The sequence below is a fragment of the Coturnix japonica genome, chromosome 1 (assembly GCF_054131305.1).
Source record: "Coturnix japonica strain WE chromosome 1, WE-NBRP24, whole genome shotgun sequence".
Classification (NCBI taxonomy): domain Eukaryota; kingdom Metazoa; phylum Chordata; class Aves; order Galliformes; family Phasianidae; genus Coturnix; species Coturnix japonica.
In genome coordinates, this window is record NC_140663.1 from 4,941,417 (window position 1) to 4,968,449 (window position 27,033).

Below are 27,033 nucleotides of genomic sequence, written 5' to 3' on the forward strand. Positions count from 1 at the left end.
GTTTATTTCTATAATCCTCTTCCCCGAGATCTCCCAGTTAGTTTTCATCTGCAAAAAATTATTCAACTACACATAATTCAGGGATGAGCTACTGAACAAGTAGTTCATGAAATTTAAGTCAGATTATAAGGGATAAAAGCTGAAAACAAACAACAGAAGAAAACCATTATCTTTTCCCTTAATTAGAGAAGTTGTGTTTCTTAAAGTGAGCGTTACTAAATTCAGGAACACCAAACTGTACCAAACCATATCTCACAGGTGAATCGTGGCAAGCTGTTTTCTCTAATGATGGCTAGGCTTTTTGTGTTGAATTTTCTCCCTCTAGTTACATCTGCTAGGGTTATAACCATGATGAATGTCTGGACATTTATCTGAGCACAATGTAAAAAAATAAAATCTCTCTCTTTCACACACACGCTCATGTAAACTCCCTGATGTAAAGTGATGTTTTTAAAAGAAAGAAATTCTGTTTCAAAACATACTCTCCTTCACTCTCTAATACATTACAGATTATCATGTGCAGGTGCTATTTGTCTTTGCAACTGCTTCCCTATGACTGTTTTACTGCTTCCAACACGTTTACTTCTATGTCAGCCTTATAAAAGGTAACTGAAAATGGCAGCTGTTGAGAAAGCATGTCGCCATGCCTGGAATGACATGCATTATCAGGGCAGCAGGAGTTGCTGGCTCCACAGCCCATTCCGACTTGACCTGCCGAATGATTGGCTGCCTGGGATAGTGATGAATCGCTGGAGTTTATGAAACAGGACTGCTGGCATCCTCACAGAGGAAACAAAAACTGGATTTTTCCTCTAACACTCATGTCATGGCAAAAACACAGCTTTTCTGTTATTGTTTTGCTTTTGTGTTATTTCACCCTGCAGCGGAAGCAAATGCAGCAATTAAACTCACTTTAATATTGGTCTTGGCAAGTAAATGCTGCACTGAAGATTAACTCTCTTTCTGGGATGGATAAAGGCAGTGAATATCTATGTAGGAATTTCCCCAAATTTAGGGAGAATCTTGTTTTGGGCCCCAGTTTTTTCATCCCTCATTCCAATCTGGAGACTTACATACCCTAAGTACTAATGAGCTCAACAGGAAGCAAAATGGATTTTAGCTACTCTACAACTTTATTCTCTCTGCTCTGCTGAGGAGCAGTGACCATTTCATGGGCTAATACCAGGCAGATGTGTCTTCAGGCTTTCTCAGCTAATGACCGAAGTGACACTGCTGGAAAGTGTCGGCTCTCAAATTTGCACTCAGTTTCTATGTGGTTCATGAAATTATATTATGCATTAAGACCACATTACTGGATTAGGCTCTTAAGAGTCAGTACATGTAGGAGAGTATTGTGGTCTGTAAACCTGCACTGGTGCGCCAAGGATGGATGACACAGTGTGGATCACAAGCTGCCCTGTAAAACGCAACCAAGTAAAAATGATCCTTGTATTTCAATTAAAACACCCAAGATTGTGTTTGGGAGTGGGGAACAGAGAGGATTACTTGCTTGTCTGTCCATGCAGCAAACTTGGTACTGGTGTGCTAGCCTGTGTCCCTCATTCTGGTAGAATGAACTAATTTTAGGTCAATTCACTGATTCAAAGGAATAGGATTACCAAAAAAAAATTTTAAAAAATTGCTTAGGAAGTTTTAAATATGGCACTTATATGAAGATAATGCTTTCTGCTGTTACATTAGAGAGGGTTTTTCTCGAGTCTAACGCTTTGCTGCCTAAGCTTTTCTCCACCAGTTCTAAAAAGCAATTTGCATGCTTGCATTCGCTGTTAGACTTTTTCACCTTCCTCCAAATAATTCAGCAGTAGCTGCTGCTAGATGCTGGATGCTAGAGAGGCTGAATCTCTTCTGTTATTTAAGTCACAGACATCTTGATGTCCCTGCAGTGATTCTGAAACAGAGGAGGCAAACTTTTACTGTATGGGAAGTGGTGGCATCGGAAACTGTTGCATGTGCCTTTGGGTGCACAAGGGGGAAACACTGTCCTTGCTTCCAAGTTCCCATGGCAGCAAATCAGCAGGTCATCTTCAAGAGCAGCCTTTGAGGATGCCAGACAACAGTCTGTCACGAGGAGGAAAACAGAGCAGAGAGCTGGAGGGGAAAAAATTATAGAAAATCAGAGAGGGAACATGGGAATTTGCTATCCCTTTTAGACAAATAGGGAAGTGAAAAGCAAGGGCACCCTGACGTAGATCATCTGGAAATTGAACCTTGTGAGTGTAGATAGCTGTGGATGATGCGATGGCTGTGCTATGGAATGAATTTAAGATTCAAATCCTGCACCTGCTCTCCCTGGAAGCTGCAGGTCAGCATCTGAAGAATTGAGGCCCTCTAGAAAGGAAATGGTGAATTATCAGTAAACTTAAATTCTCAGAGACTCTATTTTCAACTGTAACAATCTCTGGGTTTTGTTTTCCTTTTCTTCTGCCTAAAAAATTATCTATTTTCAGTTAAAATGAGAGGAAGAAGCTCACTCTAAAGCTTGAAAATTTGCCTGCATCATTTCAGCCCACATTTAATTTTAATGAGAGTGTTATATAACCCCCTTTAAAAATAACAAAACACTAACAGAACTGCATTGGCAACATCAGGTGTTCTGCAGAACTGCTCAGATGAATCATATGGAGATCTGCCTGTGCACGGCTGATGAACATACATTTAACTTAGTTAACCCCCACGCCTGAATGTAGCAATCCAAAGTGACCAAATTTTTTTCTGATGAGTTGTTTTCACAAAAGGATACCAAAATAGTTGCCAGCCTTAGGGGCCTCATGGCTAATCATTTCTGTGTTATTTAATGGATTCAAAAGTTCCAGATGAATTACTGTGACTGTACAAAAGTGAAATATTTTATGATAAAAACTGACCTAGCTGGTTTTTAAAGTCTTTCTTCAGAACAGGAAGCCAATGTTCCTATTTGTTGTACTGAGCCTGAAGTCGCTGAAATTGTTAACAGCATCCCATTTAACAGGCAGCTCTGGGAGAAATAAACATTTGACTTTATAAATGTTCCTTTGGGAGAGAGAACACAGTGAAAAAAAAATATATATATATATCAGAATCAGTGATATTGAACCTGTTAAACATCTTGCTCTGGATTCAGTCTTTGACTTCAGAATGTCCTTAAGCAACTGGTTGCTGAAAGATAGAAAGGATGACAGTACACTTGCCCTACTCATTCTCTATCTCTGCACATCCATTACAAGCTATTATCAGTGACAGGGCATGGACTAGGTGGACCTTCGGATCTGACCTATGTGGCAATTCTCACAATGTAGGTTTAGGGAAAAAATAAAAATACAAACAGGCATGGTGCACTTTTCTGCACGTCTGAATGCCTTACAGTTGCTGAAGGAGCCTTTTCTTTCTTTCCTACATGTCTGATTTAATGGATTCTGTCTGCAGGAAATAACGATGTCAAACAAAGCTAGTTACTTTACATATTATCAGAGTGATTGTTTGTTATTTCTGAGGACCAAGATGCATGCTAGGCACTTCAAGAATAAATGAAAAGAGACCTTAAAGATGTTGCAAATTGAGTGTAAGGCGAGGGCCAATTGTTGGCGGTGAAAAGGAAAGAAAAACACGTAGCAGCAGTGAGTGGGAAGGAACACAGAGGTTAATGTTATGAAGATCCTGCAGTTACTTAAAGGTGCATGGCAGTAGGTTATTTTAGATCCTGTAATAAACCCCACAAATTTGATTCCATGTGGTTTTTAACAAGATGTCTACTTCTGGCTCCCTGTCTCTTTTGATGTTCCTTATCCATCCTTTTGCAACAGCCTTTGCCTGTTGCTTTGGGAATTGCTTCCCTTAGCACTAACTCCAGTTCCAACCCTTATCTGTACCCAGCCTATACCACCCTCTTCCCCTGTCTCTCCCACAACAACCAGCCCCCAAGCTGGACAAAAACCTTCAGGAGTCTCAAAGTGGTGATAAAACGGGGGAGTTTTTATTGTCTCCTAGTAATTGTCACAGTGGGTTTGGGCTAGGATAAGAAATGTCTGGTTATGGTGGGCTTTTCCCCTGCCCAGTGAAGGCATTATTAATGAGAATGGAGCTCCACACATATGAGCACCAGTGTCTGATCCCTCCCATCTTGTCATACAAGCTTATGCTTCTTCAGCTGAAGATACTATAACAGCCAAATCCAACCATATGAACTCTCCATTATCCATTATTATTGGTCTTCTAAGGTTGTCTGGAAAGGTTTTGGGTTGCTTTTTTTGTTTGTTTGTTTTGTTTTTTGTTTTTGGGTTTTTTTGGGTTTTTTTGCTAAACTGCCCATTATCTAGAAGGAAATCAGATTAGCCCAGAACACGCAGAACCCTTTTTACTTTACTGGTTGGGTTGTGGTTGGTGCTGGAATCAGGGAGTGATAATATAGTTCATAAAATACAAAAAGAAAAATAAAAAAAAAAAGTATATATAAAAAGAGAGTAAAGGGGGAAAAGGGAACAGGAAAAAGAAAAAGAAAGAAGAAAGAAAAAGTCAATGCCTGTTGCCAAGTTTGCAGGAGGACTGACTGGGTTGGTCTTGTGTACCTACGCACAAGGCAATACACAAAGGCAACACATATAGATCAAAAGCAATGCTCTTCTATAGGGTTGTAAACAAACAACAGGAAAGTGAGGCTGGGTCCTCAATTGGCCACACAGAGACCAAATAGAACACATGGGATTGGCCAGATGCTCAGCACTAGCCCCAAACAGGATTTGACTCCATTAGTTATAAGTGACCATCCCAAGTATTTGAGTGCTGTTAGCAAAGTTGGGTGTTCCTCCAAAACTCTGTAGAGTTTGTCCATCTCTTGCCACAAAACCTTCCCCCAGTGTTTCACAAAGATTGAGTTATTACCTGTGAAATGGAACAAAGGCCTCATACTCAGAGTGTGATGAAGTCACCCCTTTGGTGGTATAAAATAGAAAGGAAAAAAAAATATATGAGTAGGAAGTTTTACTATAGCAACCAAGTTTACATAATATCAGTATGCTTCAAGTGAAAGCTCTAGAAATGCTTGATTTGAGGTACCTTTTTTTCCGGGGCTAATTTTAAATGACGTTTATTTCTGAAAATTACTGCTTAGCTGCCACTGAATAGCCCATAGGTTCCTCCTCACAAGCAACTAAGATTTTAGTACTCAAAATTCATTGATCACTTCTAGCCAATAATTTAATTTCCTTTTAAAAGGCTTTTGGTTATCTGCAAAATGTTTGATATTTCAAAACATGACGAAGGGAAAGATGTTATTTGTTCTATTTCGTTTCAAGAGCAAACGTAAGGCAAAGAGAAATTCCTTACTGAAAGCTTAATGGTTTTTAAAGCAAAACTTTATTCCAGTGTCAGACCTAACTGCTAAAGATGGACAAATTCTCAAAATACTTGCAAAGGGTAAAATTGTGCAGAATTGGGTCCATTGCTTTGGCCACTCAAGGAATTTTTACTGCTTTTCACATTAATTGCTTACTGTTTTCATGCAATTGTGCAGCTCTGCACAGATGCTTTGTTCAGTTTGTGCTTGTGTGCTTTGCTTTTCTTTCCACTGCCTTTCTTGAACCTCCAGAAGTTTAGCCCATACACTTCCTGGCTCACTGATAGGCAAGCAGGCTCATTTCCTACCACAAAAACAAGATGCTCTATTTTCTTCTATTAGCCATGCTACTCCTTCCCAGCTCGTGGCTTACCCAGGAGGTTATTTCTTTGTGATAGAGAGCAAACACCTGATTTGCATTCACTAGTACTATCTGGACCAGAATTCCTTTCCATTTGCATTAGTTCAAGATCCTGAGTTATTCCACCAGAGTCATTTGAGCCTGCTCCCAATTTGCACCACCGCTGCTGAGATCTGATTCTGCCTCCTCTCCTAGAAACTTGCTTTGATGCCAGAGATAAGCTGAATCCAGAGCATGTTCATTGGCTTAGGGGAGAATAAAGCAGAGGATTTGAACTCTCTTCGTGCTGCCTTGCAGGCTTGGTGGAGAGTGAAGTCACTCGGAAACTTTCCCTTGAAGTGGTTCCAAAGGTAGCATTTCCTTGGTGCAACACTGGGGGGCAAGTTGATTAAAAGAATGGCAATTAAGGAACGAGTGAGGAGCTGGGTTTGGAAAGGTGAGCACTATGCTAGATTTGGCTGTGGAACATGGACAGCAAAGGATGGGAACAGTGGTGGTGACGTCAGAGTGAGCTCATATACTTCTGAGTGATCCGACAAGTCCTTTGTCTTTCTCCAGCCCTACCTCTATTGCGTGGGTTTCTTTTTGCTTTGAAGAGGTGTTCGCTTTCAAAGGCTGAATTGTTTGGAGAATTGCATCTAACATTATCAGTTTGAAAAGCCATTTAAATGGTGACTAATCTGCAAACAGGAGGTAGAACTGCTCTATCTGCTTTGTTAGATGCATGGAGAAACTGAGGCACTGAGAGTGCAACAGATGGGGTCTGGGCCTCTGAAATGAGGGCAGGTTGTGGAAGAGGCATTTATAGCTGGAACTGAGTTAAATTCCCCAGGCTGCTGGTTCCAAATTCCAGGTTCCTTCCTTAAAATGACCATATGCTCCGCTAGCTGAAAATGCTGAATACCAGTGGACAGTGGTTGCACAGCAATAATGAAGCTCCTCTAAGCTCCTGTTTACCTCTATTGTCTGATATATACTATGGAAATTAAAGCAGCTTCATTTCCTATTACCCTTCTTCATTTCCCTCTGTACTGTAGTAACAGACCAAAGCTTTATTTTATTTTTTTACCTCATCAGTATTCCTTCATTTTTAATACAACTTGCTATTTTGCACACCGGTGCCCATCAGGAATGTAGCAATACCATTACAGATAACAGAGCCAATATGCAGAATTTTGTAGTTGATTTGTTTTATTTTATTTCTTCGTGTTTGAGACTTAATTCATACATATGCACTACGTAATTTATGTTTGAGAACCATATGATCAGAATGCAGTTTCTCCCTACAAGCTTTCTTTGAGTCCTATCTCAGTATCTTTTATAGGCTGGGTTTCTTTTTGCATTTGACCCTGTTCCTGCCTCTAACTTTTAAATGGCAAAAGCAAATGTGCTTTGAAAAGTGTGTTACACTGTAGTTGTTAAATAAAGCAATAACCTATGCACTTGTAATGCTTTCTCTATGACCTACTTACATACTACTTCACCCTCCTTATAGTATGATTAAAAGCTGCTTTGAATCCACTATTCCCTCAAGGGATTTGAGGCTAGAATTTAACAAACTGCTGAGAAGGCTTAAGTCAGTAAGAGGGCTTCCCTACAGCTTCTTCCAGCTAATTCACATGTAATTAAAAGGAAAATAAATATTTCAAAAGAACATACGTTCTAATGAAGCATTTTTAAGCACTTACACCTTGTGAAATGGTGAAATGGTAAATTTATAAAGATCTCACTATCTCAGAGTCAGATTTCTAACCAAACTATTTGTGATGCTTCCCCCCTCCCCGTCCTTTCCATCCTATGGCTTTTCAGCCAGCAGCGGTGGAAATGTAGACCTTGAAAGTGGCTGGGGAGAGTGACATCTCTCAGATGTAGCACCAGCAAAGCGATGGAGATGTATGGATCCAGCCACACGGAGTGAAGGGAAGGTGGAAACTTCTTGCAGGAATATCTTCATCCTCACAGATCTGTCTGCATTTCTCCCAAGCTAAAACCTGCCCCTTCTGCAGTGGCAAGATTTTAAAATTGAAAGTTAATCCAACTCTGCTCTGGGCTGGATTAACCACCATGGAGGCCTCAGATCAAAACCCAGGTGGCTGCATCCAGCTGGAGAGAGCTGTGCTGGTTTCTCCTTTTATTTCCACTTTGCACTTATTTTTTTATCCTCTCTCTTAGGCCCACGCTCTGGCGGATGGCTGGCAGAGAGGTATTGTGATCAATGGAGAAAAGGAGAGGCATAGCTTGGCTTTGTGTTTCTCTACAGAGATGTTTAGGTGCCACGGTGCTGAGGACAGTATGCAAACATATAGAACAGAGCAGATTAATAACACCATAGATATCTGTGCAGGACTGCAGCTGTCCTACGGGGATTACACCGAGGGCCAAGCAAACCTTTTCTTTCTTTAGACTTGCAAAGTAGGCAAAAATTTTAGCAGCCTGAGGGGTTTTTCTTCCTTTTAACTGTTTAAAATGGAGAAGTACCTTGAAGAGTGCAATAAACTGGACTCTGAAAACTCACCTAGTCTGTATTTTTAATCATCAAATCGATGATGGTCAAAATGTAACTAACACTTGGTACGATTGATGGTGTGATTGATAGTATATTCATGCACTGGACCGCCTTAATTTTATTCTGAAATACTACTGGAAAGGTTTAAGTGTAGTAGTGCTTAATCAGTGTTTGTTGCTTTTTTCAAGTGCTGATTATCTGGAACAAATGGAATTATGAAACGTGGAGAGAGATTCAGAATGAGAAGCAAATACAATGCAGATAAACATTTTGTCTGTCTAGACTGCTCAGATCTTTCAGTAATCTTTGCAAATATGCTAATATTCTTTCGCCTGGAGCTGCTATGTACTGAAGCAAGGAGATTTTGGAGAGGCAGAGGAAAATTTATACAGATTTTCAGGGGGCGGAAGCGTGGGGGGGTGGGGGGGGGAGAAGGAGGGAGGCTGCTTCTCCTGTTTGTATGTGTGGAATTGGGTGTATGTCTTAGCAGTGTCACTTCTGGGCCTTTGCTGGGGACAGTCCTCAGTGCAGCATGGCTGGGAAGGGGCTTCTGGCGTGTTGTAGATGTAAGGGTTTGGTATGTAGAATCCACCAATACCTACTGAAATCCTGTTTTTTTGAGCAGGTGGGGTCATTGCCCCAGTGTCACCTCACGAAGCAGTGCACCCAGTTTGGGTGCTGAGGTCTAAACTGTTTGGGTGGGCAGAGCCCACTTATACATCCCCTGTGCCCTTTAACGTGTGTCGAGATGCCTTCACTTTCCTACCCCACTGTGACAAACTGGGGAGGGTGGGGAGGAAGGGAAGACAGCACTGGGCTTTTTAGGCATTCAGAATGAGGGCTTCACCTCAGTGCCATCTGCAGCTCCAGCAGGGCAAGGCTTAGCACGACCTCTGTGCCTGATTAAGGGGCAGCCGGCGGAGGCCCCGCTTGCAGCAGCCGCCCGCCTCAAACTTTGCCCCGGTTCTCGGAGACCCGGTGCTCTCCGCGTTGTACCCCGGGGCTCCTGCTAGGCCTCTTCCCCGGTCCGGCGGGGCCCACCGGGGGCTCAGGGGTTAACGGAGAGCTGCAGCGGGGAGGTGGCTCCGCCTCCCCGCTCAGCACCTGGCGCTCCACCGACAGTTGCCTCAGCAGTCGATTTCGGAGGGGATTGGCGGAAAAACCAAGAGGGGGAGAGAAATGTGACAACTGCCGGGGCTGGCGGCTGCTGCGGGGAGGCCTCCGCACCTGTGCCTGCCTCTCCGCCGCCCGGCGCAGTTGTGGGATCCGGCGAGCCCCCGCCACATCCTCCCTGCAGACCGCCGCCGCACCCGGAGCCCAGCATGACTTCTTCGTTCAAGCTGGATTTCCTTCCGGAGATGATGGTCGACGGTCGCTTGCTGGTCTCTGATAGAATGTAAGTGGCACCGGGTTTCTTCCCTCCTCCCTGCCAACCCAGCCGAGTGCCTCGCAGTTGCTTTGTGCTCCCCAGAGGGCCGGGATTGGGGCGGCCGAGGGGGAGCTGGGCTCTGGGGGGGGAGAAACGTGAGCATCGCTGCGTGCTTTGGAATCAAACCCCGCTCCTCGAAGCCCGGTCCCGCTTCCCACGTCCTGATGGAGCGGCAGCATCAGCTGCGAGCGCACGGGACCGAGAGCAGGCAGAAAACAGGGCTCTTTTCCTCTTCTCTCCCTCTTTATTTCCTAAGTTCCGACAGCTGTCTGGTGCAGGCAGTGTTAATTAGCACGGGGCTGTGCTTTACGTGCAGTTGGAGCGGAGATAAGGTTTATCAGGAGGTGCCGAACGCTGGAATTTCAGGCGAAGAAGCGTTTCCCTGTCGCCTGCCACTGCTCTATTAATCTCGATCTGAAAGTTTCTCTGATCATCCTCTTGGGCTTTGCCAATTGACAGGAATTTTCAGGTAACCTCAGCCTCGTGGGGGGGAAAAGAAATACAAGGTAGGAAAGGGGGAATGTCGAAAGATATGAATGCTGAGCGTCGTGCTGTGTTTGTATCGATTCTAGAATACCTTTTATTTTGTCGCTTTTTCTTCTTTCATCAGGGTGACAAATGTGGTTTGAGTTGCATGAGAATGAAGCCAGAGGCTTTAGCGTTGACTCTGCACTGTAGTTATTCCGGTTGAAGCAGCACTTAAGTTACAAACGTAAATAAACCTGGGCATGCAGCAGGGACTGTCACCTGCGATTTGCACAAAGCAGGTTGTGTACTGTGCCCCCATCCAAGAGGATTCCAACTTTTGTTACCTCTTCTGCTGGCAACAAAGTTTCTTCTTAGGTGGAACACTTCCCTTGATGTCTTAGCAGAGACATTCGGTAGTAGGCAGTTGTTTGGGCAGCTAGGATTTAATAAGTGTGATGGAGAGGGGAAAAGGGTAGGAGGAGAATCTCCTTCATGGGAATGGCAGTTTTTTAGTCTTTGGAGGACAGCACAGTGTAAATGCTGCCCATTGCCTCTGGTTAGTGATGTTAATTCAAACGTGTTCTCTGCTGTTTTCCCCCTCCCCCCTTTAAGGTCTGTGTTTTTATTGGTATCGGTCAGCCAGGCTGAGTAGGAAAAGGTGCTGTATTTCTCTCCTTTTGCATAAAAAATAGCGTAGGTTTGCCTGCTAGGGCACCAAGTTGCACTGAACATTCAGTTTGCTTGCCTTGCAGCTCTCCATAGGGACTTGACGCAGCCACACTTTCCCTTGTCTTCACCGTCTCTGCTTTGATTAGACTTTCTACCTGCTGTCCTTCCAGGCAGTGAGAAAAGCTGCCTCTAACAGACATCTGCAGGCTCAGAGGCATTATTAACTGCATCCGATGATGCCATGTTATTACTTGGGCTTATATAACTTTATCTCCAACTTGCCCCTGGAGGGGGGAGTAGCATGTCAGACTCTTCCTTCTGCACACTGTCTGTGATCTTCTTCTCTGGGAGACATTTGTGATGTATTTTAACACAGGTTAAAACACAGTCGGTGTTCATCATGCACAAGTCTTCACGTGTGTCCAAAAAACAAAAATGACTGTAGATCTATGTAATCTTCAAAGCAGGTCTGCGAATACTGGGGTGGGACAGTGAAACTGATGGGGTATTGCTCCCATGTAAACATCCTTGTTGGATTTGATGATGGTTCCTCTTATTTATTGCAGAGAACACTTGTGATTTCTTGAGGAAAAAAACTTCACCTCCTACATCTTCAGTGGTTGTGTTGTGTTGTTCTGGAAATGCTCCCTCGTTGTATTAGCCAAGCTTTGCTTGTCTGCCAGTCAAAGTAATTGTGGAGATTGTATGATTTCAAGGGATAATGTGTCATGCATACAAATTAATGTTGAGAGTAAATTGCTGTTAACTAAGGGAGCGTCCATCCCGAAAAAATCTTGAAACTAAATGCTCTCAGTGGAAGCTTTCCAATGCCACCTTTCTAAAACTGTGTAATTTGCTGTTAAAAATGTTATTTCATCCCTCTAGCAACATGCATTTCCGTGCCAGTCCCCAGCTCTCTGGACTAATCAGTGCTGAAGAGAATGCAGTTTGATTACGCATTAAGGGTCAGGGGCATGTTCACACCTTGCCCTTTGGCTGGCCCACCCCAGACGTGTAGTGAGACACCAGCAGCGTGCTGTGCTGTGACAGTACAGCACAGAGCATACTTGAAGTTATGATGCAGCACGAAACTTTTAACCTCGCCATCTGGTCTAGCCATTGAGTATAGCTTCGTTCAGTCTTTAGCAGAAAGGAATTTCCTATTTTAGAGTGAGGCAATTAGCGAGATGCATGTAAAAATCTCTTCTGTTTTGCAGTGAAAATTTGCAGGACTGGATTTTTTTTTTTCTTTCCTCTCTCTTTTTAATGCCAGTGGCAAATGAGGAATTGGTGCCATGCAGTATCACTTGCACTTCACGTTGTTTACACATTCAAAGGCTCTGCGCAAAAGGGGTTATTTTCAGTATAAGTTCTTTCAACATGCACTAGGGAAGGAGAATTTTCTTTCATATCTATTTTGCAAATCCAATGCTGGCTTGATAATGAAAATACCTCTCTTAAATTAATTCCTCTCAAATGTTGCTGCCTTCTTTGCTTTGCTGCTGCTATCTAGACAAATATAAGTAAAGCAACATCAGATACTTTGAGCATGATTATTTAGTGTAATTAAACTATATGCATAGCATTACTGTGCCTGATTAGTAACTGATTGGCAGTTTTACTGGAAAAAAAAAATCATTAATGGAAAATAGCATTGGAAAAATAGACACTCCAGGATATGAAGCATGAACTTCTTGTTTTTGAGGGAAGATGGCAAGTTGGGTGCTCTGTCCATCACTAAGTATTGCAGAGATCATTTAATACTGTAATTGAAAGATCAGAAACTGTTTGATGTTACTCATAGCTTGCACGTGTTTCCGAGGAAGAACCAAAAATGAAGGTACAAATGGAAGTGAATGTGTGTGTATTTGGGCAGGTTTGGAGAGGGTTAATTGTTCCTAAATACAGTTACAAAGCATAAGTTCATTGTAATTTGCTTAGTAATTTCACTGAGTTATTTGTAGATGACAACAAGATGGTTGTAAAGCGGTTGCTTTGAGTATTAGCTATTCATCGTTGTGAATCCCTACATTGATTCGTGTATTGGTGCAATGCCACAAAAGATTTTTGGTTTTATGATGTGCTTTTTGCTACCTGGGATTTCCTTTAATGTAAATGAGAAATAGCCTTTTTTTCTTTTACTACCAGGGCAAACTCAGTTTTTACTTCAGTAGTTCATATCTGGGTATCGTGTCAATAAAATGTGATACCCTTGTCAGACGGCTTACAGCAGTTCACATGCAGCTGCTTGGGTTCTGTGGCAATTATGCACAAAAGGTATTCACTGTTGAATTTCTCTCCTTTTTTTTTCTTTTCCCCCAAGATAAGTCAAAATCAGATAAGTGCAGTGTGCTGATTTAAAAGGCAGTAACGATCAATCTTCAATACTCTTCGCATGCACTGTTTAATAAAGAAAGGATGTTGTCATTCATGGGTTGCTCTTGCTCTTAACAAACAAACAAAACCTTTCCCCACTAAACGTGCAAAACAGGGACTTTCCCAGCATAAACTGGAGGTCATAACATTTTTTTTTAAACTTCACCTCAGGGGAAGCTCAGCGTACTGTCAGAACTAATTTATCAGCTACCTGTTCCCTTTGTATGTAGAATGTCAAACCATGAGTCGCTCACTGAAAATGGATATCCTGCTATCAGCTGTTTTGAATCCATACCCTCACCTTTGTACTGGCATTTCACTTTACCTTTGGTTTAGCAGTAGCTTTATTGGATGTAGTTATTTGAAGCTATATTTAGGTATTGTGGCTTGTTACTTAACCATAACTTAATGGACCACGATTCCCTGGGTCGTTCTTGAGAGACGGCACAGGAAAAGGAGAGGAAAATTCTCGATCATTGACAAGGAGCTTCAGGAGGGAACACAGATCTTTAGGTATCAACTGAATGATTATGGTTCTGGGCTTCCGTCTCCCTATCCTCTTGCCTGGTAGCTGACTAGAGTCGCATTCAGTATTTAGCCTACCATAACTCTTAGCGCATTAATATTTAAATATATCTTCCACTTCCTATGATGTGATCTCACAAGTTTTTAAGCCTCCCCCACATGTATTCATCATCCAAATTAATCATCACTTATGATTGCTTTAAAAACTTTGACAAGTCTAAATATTTCATTGGCATTTTAGGATGTTTGATATTTTATAAGCATATGGACTATTCAAATTTCATAATTAATTCATAGGTTAGTATAAAAATACTTCACCCAACTGGTATAGGAGAAAGGTGTACAAAATTTAGTAGTTTTTAGAAACTCCTGGAATAAAAGGAATATGTTCTGGCAAGATGGAACCCTCTGGAGAGTATCTTATAACGTAATCATAAAAAATGTTTTCCATACAGATAGATGAATTATTTTATTGTTATTATTTTTACTTTCTTCATTCCTACAGACAGTTTCCTATAGTGGATTGTTTCTTGTGTGCACATATAATTGCATCTTCTGACACTGCTTCCTCTGATTATAGCAAACTTGTGGCTGGGTAAGGCAAACCAGAGGCTCAAGTCGCAATGTACAGAATAAATACGTAGAGCGAGGATCAGCTTCACTTAGCGAAGATGTGGGAAGACAAGAAAAAAGCCTTCATAGGTGCAGAAAAATGCAGGACCTGGAATTCTTATTTGGAAAATAAAAACTAATTAGAGCAATAAATGTAATGTTCTCAAATAATTGTGAAATAATTATTCCCCTTTAGAATCTTTGTACTTTAATTGCTTTTTCTCCTGCATTTTGCATTCCCCTGTAAAGGAATAGAAGCATTCGTGTTCCCTCCAGGATTTCATTTTTCATTTGCAGTAAGCTGCTGGCTTTCTCATAAAGGTTTTCAGAAATATGTTGCCTTAAACGGTGTTGTTCTTCCATATGGTGTTAAATATTATAGGTGAATGGCAGCTGTTGAAGTGATAAATTCTCTTTACTCGTCCAGATAAAGCACCTTGAGATTTAGTTGTGTAGTTTATCCATCCAATGTATCACAGATTTATAATCAATTCCTCATTTTCATTGAAACTGTATTACATAAATAGGGCACTTCAGCAGTGTATTCTCTTTGCTCACAGCTTGATCCTTGAAAAATCAGCTGACAATAGTTTAAAATTATAATATTAATAAAGAGAAGATCATCTGGCCTTCAAAATGACATCTGAAAGCAGCTTCTGTTTTGTGTTAAATCTTAATTACTGTATTTAAATGAATGCCTAAATGAGCCGATTCACAAAGGAATTGCCTACTGTACCAGTAGTGCCTGTTTTTGGTGATTTCTTTATTTTTATTATTATTATTATTTTCCTTTGGATTTAGACAAGTTTAAAGAAAAGCTTATACTGAAGCTCTGTATTCTTGCATCCTACAACTCAGATGAAGTATCCTGAGTCTGGTCCCTGCTATGGGACAGTTTCTCTTGTCTGGATCCCCTTGCCTATAAAATGATGACAGTGGTACTTGAAGCCGAGCTCAAGGCAATGTTTCTCAAGAAACCCCAAGTTCAGCCAGAAGGACTCTTTGTTGACCTCCTGACCATTGTGAGCTCACACACTGCTCCGTGTAAGGGGCAGCATATTTTTTTGCTAGAGGGATAGAGATTTTTGGCTTAGCACCAGGGAGGGGCTTCTATGCCATGCCTGTACGTGTGGCAACCCTGCTGGATCCCTCACCCTGGGAGGAGGCAGCTGTGTCCAGCTGTTCTCCACTTGTCCTTCCTTCTGCAGCCACCTGGGATACTCCATCTGTTGTGAAGAGGTATGCAGGGAATTCATGTCCTTTCTTCCCCTGTTGTGCTGCATAAGTTGAGCCATTTCACTTTGCCAGAAGAACAGCAGCCCAAGTGTTCTGTTCTCATTTTTTTTTTTACATCCAGGTTCAATTCTTGGATTGTTCTCTGAATCTTACTCTGAGGTTTTAAAGTTTACAGCATTAGTTATTTCCATAAATGCAGCCCTTGATCTTAAATGAAATTGTGTTAGTGATCTACTGATCTTTATTTTTTATTTCCTTTCTCAGTGTAAATTACCATGCTGAAGCAAATACAGCTCTGAAAAAAGGGCCTACCACAGAACGTCTCCCAGCAGGGTGATAACAGGTCATCACAATGCTAACCTACAGCTTTTTCAGTTTCTTGCCACTCAGATATGATGGCCTCTATGCAGAGGGGTTATGTGTGGGTAAGATCTACCCCTGTGGCCCAGGTGTGTGCAACTCATTACCCCCTGAGTGTAAGAGTGTAAGTTCAGTAATTCCTACTGAACCAAACTTGAGCCTTTCAGCCATAAACCACACTGCTTTTATTGCTCTCATTTACTCTACCAGTGTTCTTCGAAGTGGTTCCAGACTGATTGCAAGTCACAGCTGACGAGCTATTTTTTGTTTCATAACCTTGAAAATGAATGAAAAGCCTTCATCTTCCTAATCCAAAGGCGTGATGCTGTCTTCTTGTTTGATACATGCTTGCTTTTTCCATTTCTTGCTTCTCTGTGGCTTTGCACTGCTGATTTGATCGGAGATGCAAAAAATAGAAATAAAAATCAGCAGCTCGCTTGACCCACCACCACTCATGCCATTGACTGCAGACCTCGCTGGCACTTGGTCCAGTGGCACTGGTTGGCCTGGCGTCACATAAGTGCACTTCATTTCCCTGAAACGGACCCAGGTAATTGAAAATTATTAACTTCTGGCAGAGGATAACTGTATTTGAAAATCTACAAAATCAAGAGGTCTATTCTGCTCTTTATTTATTTATTTATTTTCTGGCTCATCCAGTTGCCTAGCTCTGTCAGCTTCCCTCTGTAATTCATTGTTAACGAGAGAGACATCTGGCAATGCCCTTTATCAATAAACACTTTTATTTTTATTTTTAATATTTTACCACCAGATGGATTGTAGAACAAGCACTGGGAGTCTGAAACATTGTCAAACATGCTGCATGCCCAGTGGCTATATCTTAAAGAAAAACTTATTTAGTAACTGGTTTTCATACCAAACACTGCAGAAAATCCAAGTAGATGTCTGCATGCCTACTTGATTTCACTACGCTTTTAAGTCAACTTGGTTGCCACATGATGCCTTCTAGGAGGGAAAGTGTATCTTATTGTATCTTATCTGTTGTGTATCTATAAAAACATACATAAAAGCTGGTTTTCATTAGTTGGAAAATGAACATTCAATAACTAAAATTTATACTAAATTTCTTCCAAGTTCTTATTCTCTTTTTTCCTTCTCTTTTATTTCCCTCTTTCCATCCCCCCCGCCCCCCCCCCTCCCCCCACTCTTCCCCCCTTTTCTTCAAACTTCCTTATCTAAACTACTTTTATCCCCTGGTGCCTAAAAAACAATGTACTTAAAAATAAATAAAAGGGTTGGGGGACGGTGGTCTAGGGTTAGAGTTAGGGATGGGGAGGGAGGGAGGCAGGCAGGGGGTAACGTTTGGGGGATTACAGTGCCTATTTGAGATTTGTTGTGGAAATCCCCTGTCCTTTTGGATTTTTTTTTTATTTTTTTTTTTAAAATTGATTCTTAACAGTGTCCTGATTGGAAGTTGTTCTGGAGATTTTTACAACAAAAACCTAAGTGTCCAATTAAGGGATAGCTATAGATCTCTAGGGGGAAGAATACAAACATTATTCCCGTTGTCCTAAATAGATACATGTAATGAAACTTCTTCCTTTAAGCGGTGCAATTCTAGGATTGCAACCTGAGCATTGGCTGTGGCTTCTACAGCAGGTTCAGAGTTGCCAACTCCTTCTGGAAATGAGCATTGAGTGGGAGGTGACCAGGGGGAAAAGGAAGAAATAAAATTAGTGTTTAATTTTGCAAGATGTGGAAAAATACATGACAAGTGAAGCAGTTCTTAGAAAAGGAGAACGTCTCTAGACACGTAAAGCAATATTATCTGATATTTAGTTACAGACTATAGCCTGCAGTCTGTGTTCAAGCCAAACTTCCAGTGCGTTTACAGGAGCTTGGCTTGAATGAGGAATGCATAATGCTCTGCTTTGCTTCCAGTGCCAGGCTGGCAAGCTGTGAACCAGGAATTGCAGCACTATAAATGTTTTTTGCATTCTTTCTTTCCCTATGCTTTACATCAGAGCAAGCTTCAACTCAGAAACCAGAGACAACTAACCTAGGAGATACTGTCCTTCCTTGCTAGCCACACATGTTGCTGTTGTGATAGAAGGTAATCAATTCTTGGGAGGGATGCTCACAGAGCTCAAGTCAGGGTGGAGAGGGGGGGATGTTTGTTCATTTTAAGCCTTTTCACCTTGGCCAGAGAGAAGGATTCTTATCAGTGCCTGAGGGGCTCTCATTTCTCACTGATGTGCATCTCTCTCATTTGGCTGCGGAAGACAGAATACAACTCCTTTTAAGTTGCTTTGCTGCCTGTGAAAGAAAGACCAAATGCAGCAGCTTCATAGCTGGGCTCTGATGTTGTGAAGGGAAGTTCCACAGTGTATTACTGACTTTTAAAGCAACTGTTTTTGCCTGATTTCATTACTGCTTAAGAGTAGCACGCTGGACCATGTTTATTTATCATTAAGACAAGGCAGCGTAGAATAAGTCTTCAGAGTTTCAATATCTTCTCCTTACCATACTCTTGCCTGTGCAGTTCTGCAGTGTGTTACTGGAATGAAATGAAGGTTTATATGCCTTATTATATACTGTAGAGTGTAACATCTTTGAGGCAGGTTCTCTGTATTTTTGAGCTCTTTTTCTGCAGTGACTGTTACAACAGGGCCCTGTAGACCTTGACTTAAGGTTCATGCATTTCACAGTAACAAAGAGAAGCAACTTTTCTGCTTGCTATATACAAACCCTTCACTTGGAGCAAACACACAGTAATTCATAGAGGAGTGTGTTTTTTCAGCCAGAAATATTGTTTACAGTACTTAATTTGGCCCAAGCAGTCTCCAGCAGCAGTGACCCATATCTCTGTTTCAGCATGTTACTCCAGGCTCTTTTAGGTCATTTCTTTTTCCTTTGTGTGTACAGTTTATCGGATTTGGGAAAAGGTCCTTCAGAAACGCCACTGCCCGTGTATCTTTGCCTAGGAGCAGCAGGCTGCTTGTAGTGAGAGACCCACACAGAGATTCAGAAAGGAACAATTTTCAGCTTGCCAAGATGCCTGCATTGCTACCTGAAATCTCTGCAGGAGCTGGACTCTTCTGGGCTGCTTCTGTGCCTTTTTGCTCCCTCTCTCCTCACCTCCACATCAGGGGACACTTAAACTTCTTTACTCTCCTGGCCTTCAGAGGATTTGAAGGTCTCTCAGCATCCCCATGCTCTTGGTTCCTATACAAGTGAGAAAGGAAATGGAGAGGACTGCAGCTGCTTCCATCAGTCAGGTCTTTGATTTTCTTGTCAGATTTGAAGACATAGATATGGAGTGAATTTGGAATTGAGAGATGCCAGGTTCCCATCTAGAAAATCTGGGGAGAAAGGTATGTTTTTAAATAGGCTTTCATAAAAGATGCAAACTCAGGATTACTTAGGGAGAAAATCATTATTTAAAATGAATGTTATTTTTAGAAAGTAGAGCATCGTTTATGTTAACAGGAATAGAGATTTGATTTTTAAGCCAAGCAAAGCCTCAAATCTCAGAAAATGCAAAATTGCTGCTGATAATTTTTGAATGCAAACCTGGAAGGCTTTGCTGAAACTTAGAATGAAATAAATAAACGCCCTTCTCCTTCTTCAAAACTCTTTGGGCAAAAAAAAAAATATCTGTAAATATTTAACAGCAAATAATCACATTGCCAAGAACCAGCAAACAAAGCCCTTTTATCCAGTCCTATAATATGTTGTAAATAATGAAAAACCTAGCTGAATCTTTTTTTTCTTCCTTTTTAATCAGTGAAGAAGCTTAGCATCTAGCTCTTTAAAAATCCATCAACATAGCTAAGACTTTTTCCAGTCTCTTACCACCTCATGTCATATTTTTGTCTGTCCTTGACACATGCAGTTTGCCCCGCTGATACCTGTTTAAAATGCTGGGAGCCTTCAGCATGCACTGCTACATGTTGTGTGCCTGCATGAAGCCTTCCCCTTTTCTGCCTTTCAAGGTATGAACTACCCTGTTATCTGCTTTTAGCTACTGCTGAAAGGTTGCTGTGACCACTGGTTCACCCCGTTATCACCATCCATTAAATATTCAAACAAACACCTCTGTGCTTCCTACCCAGCTGCTGTGGTGGAAGAAGTTCCTATAAATATCTTTATTTTCCTTCTTATTTGATAAGAGGAGTAGGAGGAACCCACTGAACTTAGATATCCTCTTATAAATTATATCAGAACTATTTAATGATTTTATATTCTTAGTTTCCAGCCAGTGGCTCATGTCTTGAGGTTCCCTGGAAGTATGACCGTCCTTTGTAGTCATTGCTCCATTACCCAACACACTGCAATTATCAGCACTGATGATGTTTTTCCAGGTCTTCAGGAGATATGGATTTTTGCATTGCCAAAACAACATTTTTATAGTGGCTTTTTTACTATCAGGTTCTCTCCGCTCATTTATTTATTTATTTATTTTTAAATAGCCTCATATAGGAGTAATCAACCAAATGCTGTTCTACTGTCTGGTGGCTTTTCTTTTTTCTTCTCATAACCACAAGTTGCTCTACTTACCCAATGCAACTCATTGTATATACGTATTGTGCCTTTCCAAGGGCATCTGTTAATTCCAGATGATAAGCTGAGAGTTTCAGCCAGGAGATCTTTCCAATGAAAGAAGACCTGGTTAAGCTCAGTAGGACTTCAATGTAATCAAATGTTAAGGAATCTGCTCAAATTAACTGTGACAGATTTTCTGTGTTGGTAGGTGCTTGAGTGCTGAGGTGTTAGTGAAATCTCTGTCATTAGAGGGAGTGGTATACCTTTATAGAATAGATGCATGAATTTGGAAGTTAGGGGATGCAGTAGAAAGTCATTTAGGGGCTGTAGTAGATGTAGCCCTTCTTAAAGTGCTTGAGTCTAGATACAGTGAAACTGATGGTAAAACTTGGCTAGCGTGAGTGGTTTGGAATCAGGTCAGAGATGGTGATTCCAGAAAGACTGGTTCTTATGTATAACTTGAGGACTGAAGCCAAGGCTTGCTGAAGTTGATGTGAAGGCTCCCTTTGATTTTAAAGGTGTTCTGTGTCTGTAATCCAAATGTACCATGTATAAATAAAGACCAAAAATTTATGTGACTCGGACAGATTCAGTGTGACAAGTTTGGTTGTGTTTTTGTTGTTGGTGGCTTTTTTTTTTTGCTTGCTTATGAAACACAGCTGTATGCTTCTCTCTGGGGCTAGTGGTAGACAAGTATTTTGGTGGCTGTATGTTAGCAGTCCCTATTAGTACAAGTTCTGGCTCCTAAAGCTCAGAATCACAACACTTCATGAGATGGAGACAAAGTTATGCTTGATAGCAATGTGATTTGATGTTGTCCTGATTGGTCTTCAGGGCTTTCATTCCTTCCACTTTTTTCTTTTTTAACAAAAAAATTATAAAGTCATCTACTTGATCTGATATTTTATTAAGTTTAATGGTGTCAAAAGACTTTGCAGCGGAACTGTGGGCTACAGAGAGATGAGAGTTACTGCTTCATTCCTATGCTGGATGTGGGATACTTTACAGCACTGAGAGTAATGGAAGTAGAAGTAGAGTGTATGTATAGGCTAGTATTAAACACAATCCTTTTCGTACTGAATGTTAGCTTGTTGAAATGCCTCTACTCTTGGCAGAAGACAAGCTTCATAACCTAATAGGATGTGATTTGAGTGGAGTTTTCATGCCCCATGTGCTCATTGTGTTCTTGCCACTGATGCAAACATTATCTATAATTACATTTTCAAGAGACTGAAAATTGCTGCCTTTGTGGAACAGAAATGCAGCTGAAGAATGGAATGTATATCCTCTCCACCCTCATTATAAGGCTTATAAAAATCAAACTATAAGGCCCAGTACTGTAGCTTTCAAATGCAGGAAACCAACACAGTTAGCCTGTGTTACAGCACATTTTTTTTCTTCACTGAAATTTATGACTTTTTCATGATAAAGCTATTGTTACTTTCAGTAGTGTGTGGTTGAAGCCAGTCAAATTTGTAATTGAGGTTGATATAAATAAAATAATTAGTCAGTTGATTGTTTATTTATAGTATTATTTGCATGGATCTGCGATTTTGTTTCCAATTGGTAGTATGGTCTATTATGTAAGCCCTAACATGGGTGTTAAAACTTCCTCTCATACCATGTTGTGGAACAGACATATTTTTCAGGAGAAGAAAAATGATACAGAAAATGCTATTTTTTTCATGCTTTTCTTCTTTACACAAAAGGTTCATAGTGTTGCAACTTATTACAACTGACTGAAGTACCTCTTCTTTGCATCAAAATGTTACCATTTTGTGCTTCAATTGCTGAAGAAATGGGAATCATAACCAGTGGGGAGGAGATAAATGGCCTTGATTTCCTAATTATACGGAGCTGGCACTGGAAGCTTAGTCAGAAACTTGGGGGGGGGGAGAGATGACCAATCCTGAATTGTTGCAATGTGATTTTTTTAGAGTAGGAATCCATGAAATCAAATATAACAATTCCTGGCATTAGCTATAGTTTATCTTCTGCCCACCTTGAGTATATTGGACATTGGAATGGTCTCTGAAAGTGGAACTTGCCCTTATGGAGATAACTACAGACTGAATTTGAATAGAAAATAACATGCCGTTGTTGGTCCTGTGATTCACTGCATTGAGCAGAGTGGGTAGAGATGTTTAATGATCACATGAATTCTAATAAATAAGTACAGGATGGTCCTGAAAGCCTATGCACCCATGAGCAATTAATGAGTGCATGTGGGTAGGTCGATGAATTTACTGCCAATAGCACAAACAGTCTGAACTAAAATTAGTGTGTTCTTACTGCTATCCTTTCATTCTGGCTGTTGGTTTTTGTTTTTATCCTGTAGAGAAAATTTGGGTGCTTCTTTTACATTCATTGCTTTTTGTCTATTTTTAAGCAATTTTAAAAAATAACAACAGAAAAATAATGCTAGTCTCATTATATTCATTCGTATGGCCACCTAGGTTTCTGTGGAAGGGGTTCCAGGCCATGTTACACCCAGGGAACACAATAAGGGCAATTAGATCCCATACTTCATGCAGTTACTGCCCATACTGATAATTCTGCCTGCAACTTCTGCTGCCTGATTGCTGCAAGTTATGCACAAGAACACTGTGGTGATTGAGTGCTGGAGATCCCAGGACAGCTTCTATTCTTAGTGGTCCAGCGAAACTTATTAAGAAAAGTAATTAGAACAAAGCTCGAGTACATTAGCCTCCTTAATGCTCTGAATTCTCAGAGCTATCTTCAACACTGGCAACAGCTGTTTCTAGTAGCAAAATTAAAGTAACTTTGTTGAAGTTAAACCCTCCTTTGGTCTGTGCATGGTAACAAAAGTATCTTCTATATAACAGTATCAAGACCCAGACTGATGTAGGGATTCTTCAAAAATCTTCTTTTCTTCTTCCTCATTTCTTAAGTGTGGCAGGCTAGAAATGTTTTCTCTCTGCTTGTACCACTACCCAGTGTTACAATGCCACAAGGAATAGTCTCTGCTATCTTGCCAGAGATTTGTTTCTCTATTGGAATCTGAAAGGCATTTTCAGAACTATTCAGTCTTGCCTGATGAATCAAAATTTTGTTTCTTCAAGAAGTTTTTGAGGGAGAGTTTCTTTAGTCTTTAAACTACTTCAGAAATGCAAGAGGATGCCTTCCTGAGATGGGAAGATTCAATAGAGATGATGACCTTAAACCAAAAGATGGGCTCTACTGTAAAGACTACAGGGAGAGCTCCTCCTGAATTTCCTCATCATATACCCAAGCACATTCAGCTTGCATACTTATATCTTTCAAAGGGTCTCTCTATGCTAATACTGATATAGGTAGATAAGGAGTTAGTATCTTTTGGCTGTAGGATGCTCAGTCAGGTAGGTATAGAGAGTTCAAACCAGGCAGGAAGATGGATTTCTAGGTTTTACAGGCCTGAACTACTCACAGTCACTTACTGATCAAACAGTGTCTGTTCTATAGAAGGAACTACAAGCTATTTTTCTTTCCTTTTGCCAATTAACTAACAATTTTTAGGTCTTCTACCACACTGAGATTTTTTGTCTTTGTTCTCCAGTTGCCTTAGAGAGGTCTTTTGACTGTACTGTTGCTCAAGGTCAGGCAGTCTTGTCTAATGTCAGTCCTGGCAACGTGCAATCTGTCCAGTGAATTTAACTGAATAACACGAATTTGTTCTTTTTAAAAATAAATTCCCACATTCAGGGAAAGCTGATGAATTGCAGGAGTTGCGTGGCAGCTCATATGTCTGTGAGCACCTGGAGGACAGGTCAGAAGGCCCATGGCTGTGACCCACTGGTGCTTTGGTGTTTGATTTCCCTTCCCAGCTGCCTTTAGATCTATGAGAGGGGTGAAAGATTGTTTTCAGTAAGTTGGATTGTTCCCGTGTTGCATTAAATGTGACTCATTTCAGATCTTTTTGTCTTAAGTTTCCAACTACACTGAAAATACCACCTTTATTAATTTTAGATTTTCATTGACGCTTTCTGATAGATCGAGAAGCATCGTCCCAGTACTCCCAAAGCAGGCTGACTTTTATCTGGTACTATAGACCAAGATTCATGTTAGTTTCACAATCAACTTTTTAATAAAATACATTGTTTAAATATAAATATTTCAGTAGTCAGAAAAGATTCTGCTGCTACATGCCTTAAAGTGGCTGCTTCCCCATGCTGAAGAATAGAGTTCCAATCCTCAGGCTATTTTATTCTGTAATGCTAATAGCACTAATACAGTATCATTGTATTTGAGGCTTCAAAGATACTATACAAGCATTTTCTTATGATTCCCTGATCTTTGCATTTATACCCAGCTGTTTGTTATTCAGTTCAGCCATCAGCATCTAAGTCTCAATGGACCATGTAATATGCAGCTGTAGCCAGATGTAATGCTTCCTATTCCTAAATGTTTCTGTTAGAAGCTAAGAGTGGCAGGCTAAAGACTACTGATAAGGGTGTTGCTTGCATTAATTTAAACTCTAGAGCTACACTGATTCTGTTTGGCAAATTCATTCCATGGCCAACAAGCAGAGCAATATTTCCAATCTCCATCGTTGCTAGCAGTGTTGACATTAAATACATCGAGTATGTCTGCGCTGATACAGAATGTACTTATAGGGCTAATTCAAATAGGAGAAGGATGTCCAATCTGCATAAACAAATATATTTTCAGATACAGTTCTATTTAAAAGAGATAAAGACAGAAAGGAGCCTGTTCTAAACAATGACTCCCTATAATGTACAACAGCTCAACAAATCTTCACGCTCTTTAATTTCTCATTTTCTATGGATAGCTGGGAAACCCCTACGATGGCTTGCTTAAGCTGTAGTCACGGCTTGCTCCACTCAGCCTTTTTGCCTCGGGTGCTGGTGCAGTAAGGAACTGGTGTTCAACTTTCCTGCTGTGGCTGACTTTGAAGCATTTGGTTGGCTGTTTTAGTTGGTGACAGGGTTTGTATACCAGCTCAATAGATTTTGGTGCAGTCCTTGATGTTAGTGTATGAGGAACTGTGAAATGCCTGTGTTTTGTTTACTGCATGCACCTCAGGACACTGGGTAATTCTCCTAACCCAGCCAGGCTGCTCGGGTGAACAGCAGTGTCTTGCTTTGGGTTTAATGTGTGCCCAGGATGCTGCAGAGCTGCAGTTTTCTGATTCCATATGTGTTCATGTTATGATTCCAGAGCATTGCACAAAGGATTTGATGCGATTGTAATGAATTACATAGGCAAAATGCTTGTTTGAAATCAACTCCATTAACTTGGAGTACAAACCATTGCAAAGTCAACAGTTTTTCTGAGTGGCTACCGCCAACCATCTCTTTTGAAAACACTAATGGGCTGTTTAATTAGGTGATGAAAATTGTTTACAGTCGGCGATCTCAAGTTTTGTCACTTTAATAATGCTAAAATTCAGACTCTTCTTTGATTCTTGGCTACTCTCTCCTTGTTTCATAACCTGCTTATGTCTACTTTAATTCATTTTTGGGTATTAAAATTGAACCTCTTTCATGCAACAGTGTTGTTTACTTAACTGCACTGTCATTGGAATAGGTGGAGAATTGCACAGCGATGGTTGTTAAACAAGTATAACATTGCCAGAGAATATTTGTATTTGTGGAAGATGAATAGTCAGCTCAAAAGGAACCCAATTACATGAGACCTAAAGAAAATCTTGCCAGTAACATCTGGTTTTCGACTGTTCCTCTGCACCTCTTGATCTTGGGCTGTGCTAGCTTCTGTTCAGCTGCTGGGTTGATAACATGTCACTGAGAATCTGAGAAGGGACAACATACAGAAGTATCCTTGTGTGCTTGATTTTAGTTTTGGTGGTTGCTGTACAGTTATGGCCAAGAGCAGAAGTTTTCTTTTAATTTTTTGATTTTTATTTTCTTTTTTTATTAATCCTTAGAGAGGACAACTGGTAAAATAGGAGAGGCTGAACTCGCTGTTATTTTTTTGAATGTTGTCATCCAAGTGTTGTCTGAGAAAAAAATATAAAGTTAAAAGTGAACTGGAAGTGCACCAGGAGATGCCTGGACCCCTTTCTTCTGGTCCTGCACCATGTCAAATGAACTCAAATTTTGGTTTGCTTTTCAATAGCATTTGCTTTGTGGCATGTATTTTTCAGGTGCTCCCTGCCAAACACAGACAGATAAACTAGCAGGGGCTGTAGGAGGAGTGCCTTTTAGGGTTGAGTTTTTTTGTTGGGTTGGGGTTTTTTGGGGGAACATGATGCTTGGTTTATTCAGAAATCAGTGTTGGTGCTAGGCTGATACAGGGGTATGAATTCCTACAGCAATTCTGAACTTCTCATGTGTGACTGCAGTTAGGTAAAGGTTGTGCTTCAAGAGACCCAGTCCCATTTCCAAAATGTGCACGATGGCTTTTAAGTCCCAATTACTTTCAGCAAGTCCTAATTTCCTAGTATACAGCTGTGCAAGTGTTCTTTAGACCTGAAAGCCTACAGCTAGGGCAAAACTTCAGCTGTGATATTAGAGCAGATGTTATTGTGGCAGTTGTTTATGAGTGACCACCTCAGTATGCAACAACAGGAAAAGTAAGAAGGCTGTATGCAATGGAGCAGGCATTTTCAAGCATGATATTACTCTTTTTAGGGTGTTTTCCACTGCTGTCTTGTGTATTTAGCTTTCTGAAATGGA

At 40.8% G+C, this 27,033-nt stretch overlaps 1 protein-coding gene across 43 annotated transcripts in view; it reads left to right on the forward strand.

Moving 5' to 3' along the window:
* The window catches only part of CELF2 (CUGBP Elav-like family member 2), a 547,347-nt gene that overhangs the window by 296,420 nt on the left and 223,894 nt on the right, over positions 1-27,033 (forward strand). For 10 of the 43 annotated variants that reach the window (XM_032441977.2, XM_085511833.1, XM_085511806.1 and 7 more), the window contains exon 1: positions 9,329-9,592. The exons of 27 other annotated variants lie outside the window; for them this stretch is intronic. In XM_032441977.2, coding sequence (XP_032297868.1) covers positions 9,519-9,592 — 74 coding nt within the window. In that variant the 5' untranslated portion in view covers positions 9,329-9,518. Of the gene's footprint in view, positions 1-9,328; positions 9,593-9,774; positions 10,095-17,861; positions 17,946-27,033 lie in introns of those variants that run through there. 6 more of the 43 variants (XM_085511907.1, XM_032441997.2, XM_085511939.1 and 3 more) reach the window with 4 other exon arrangements.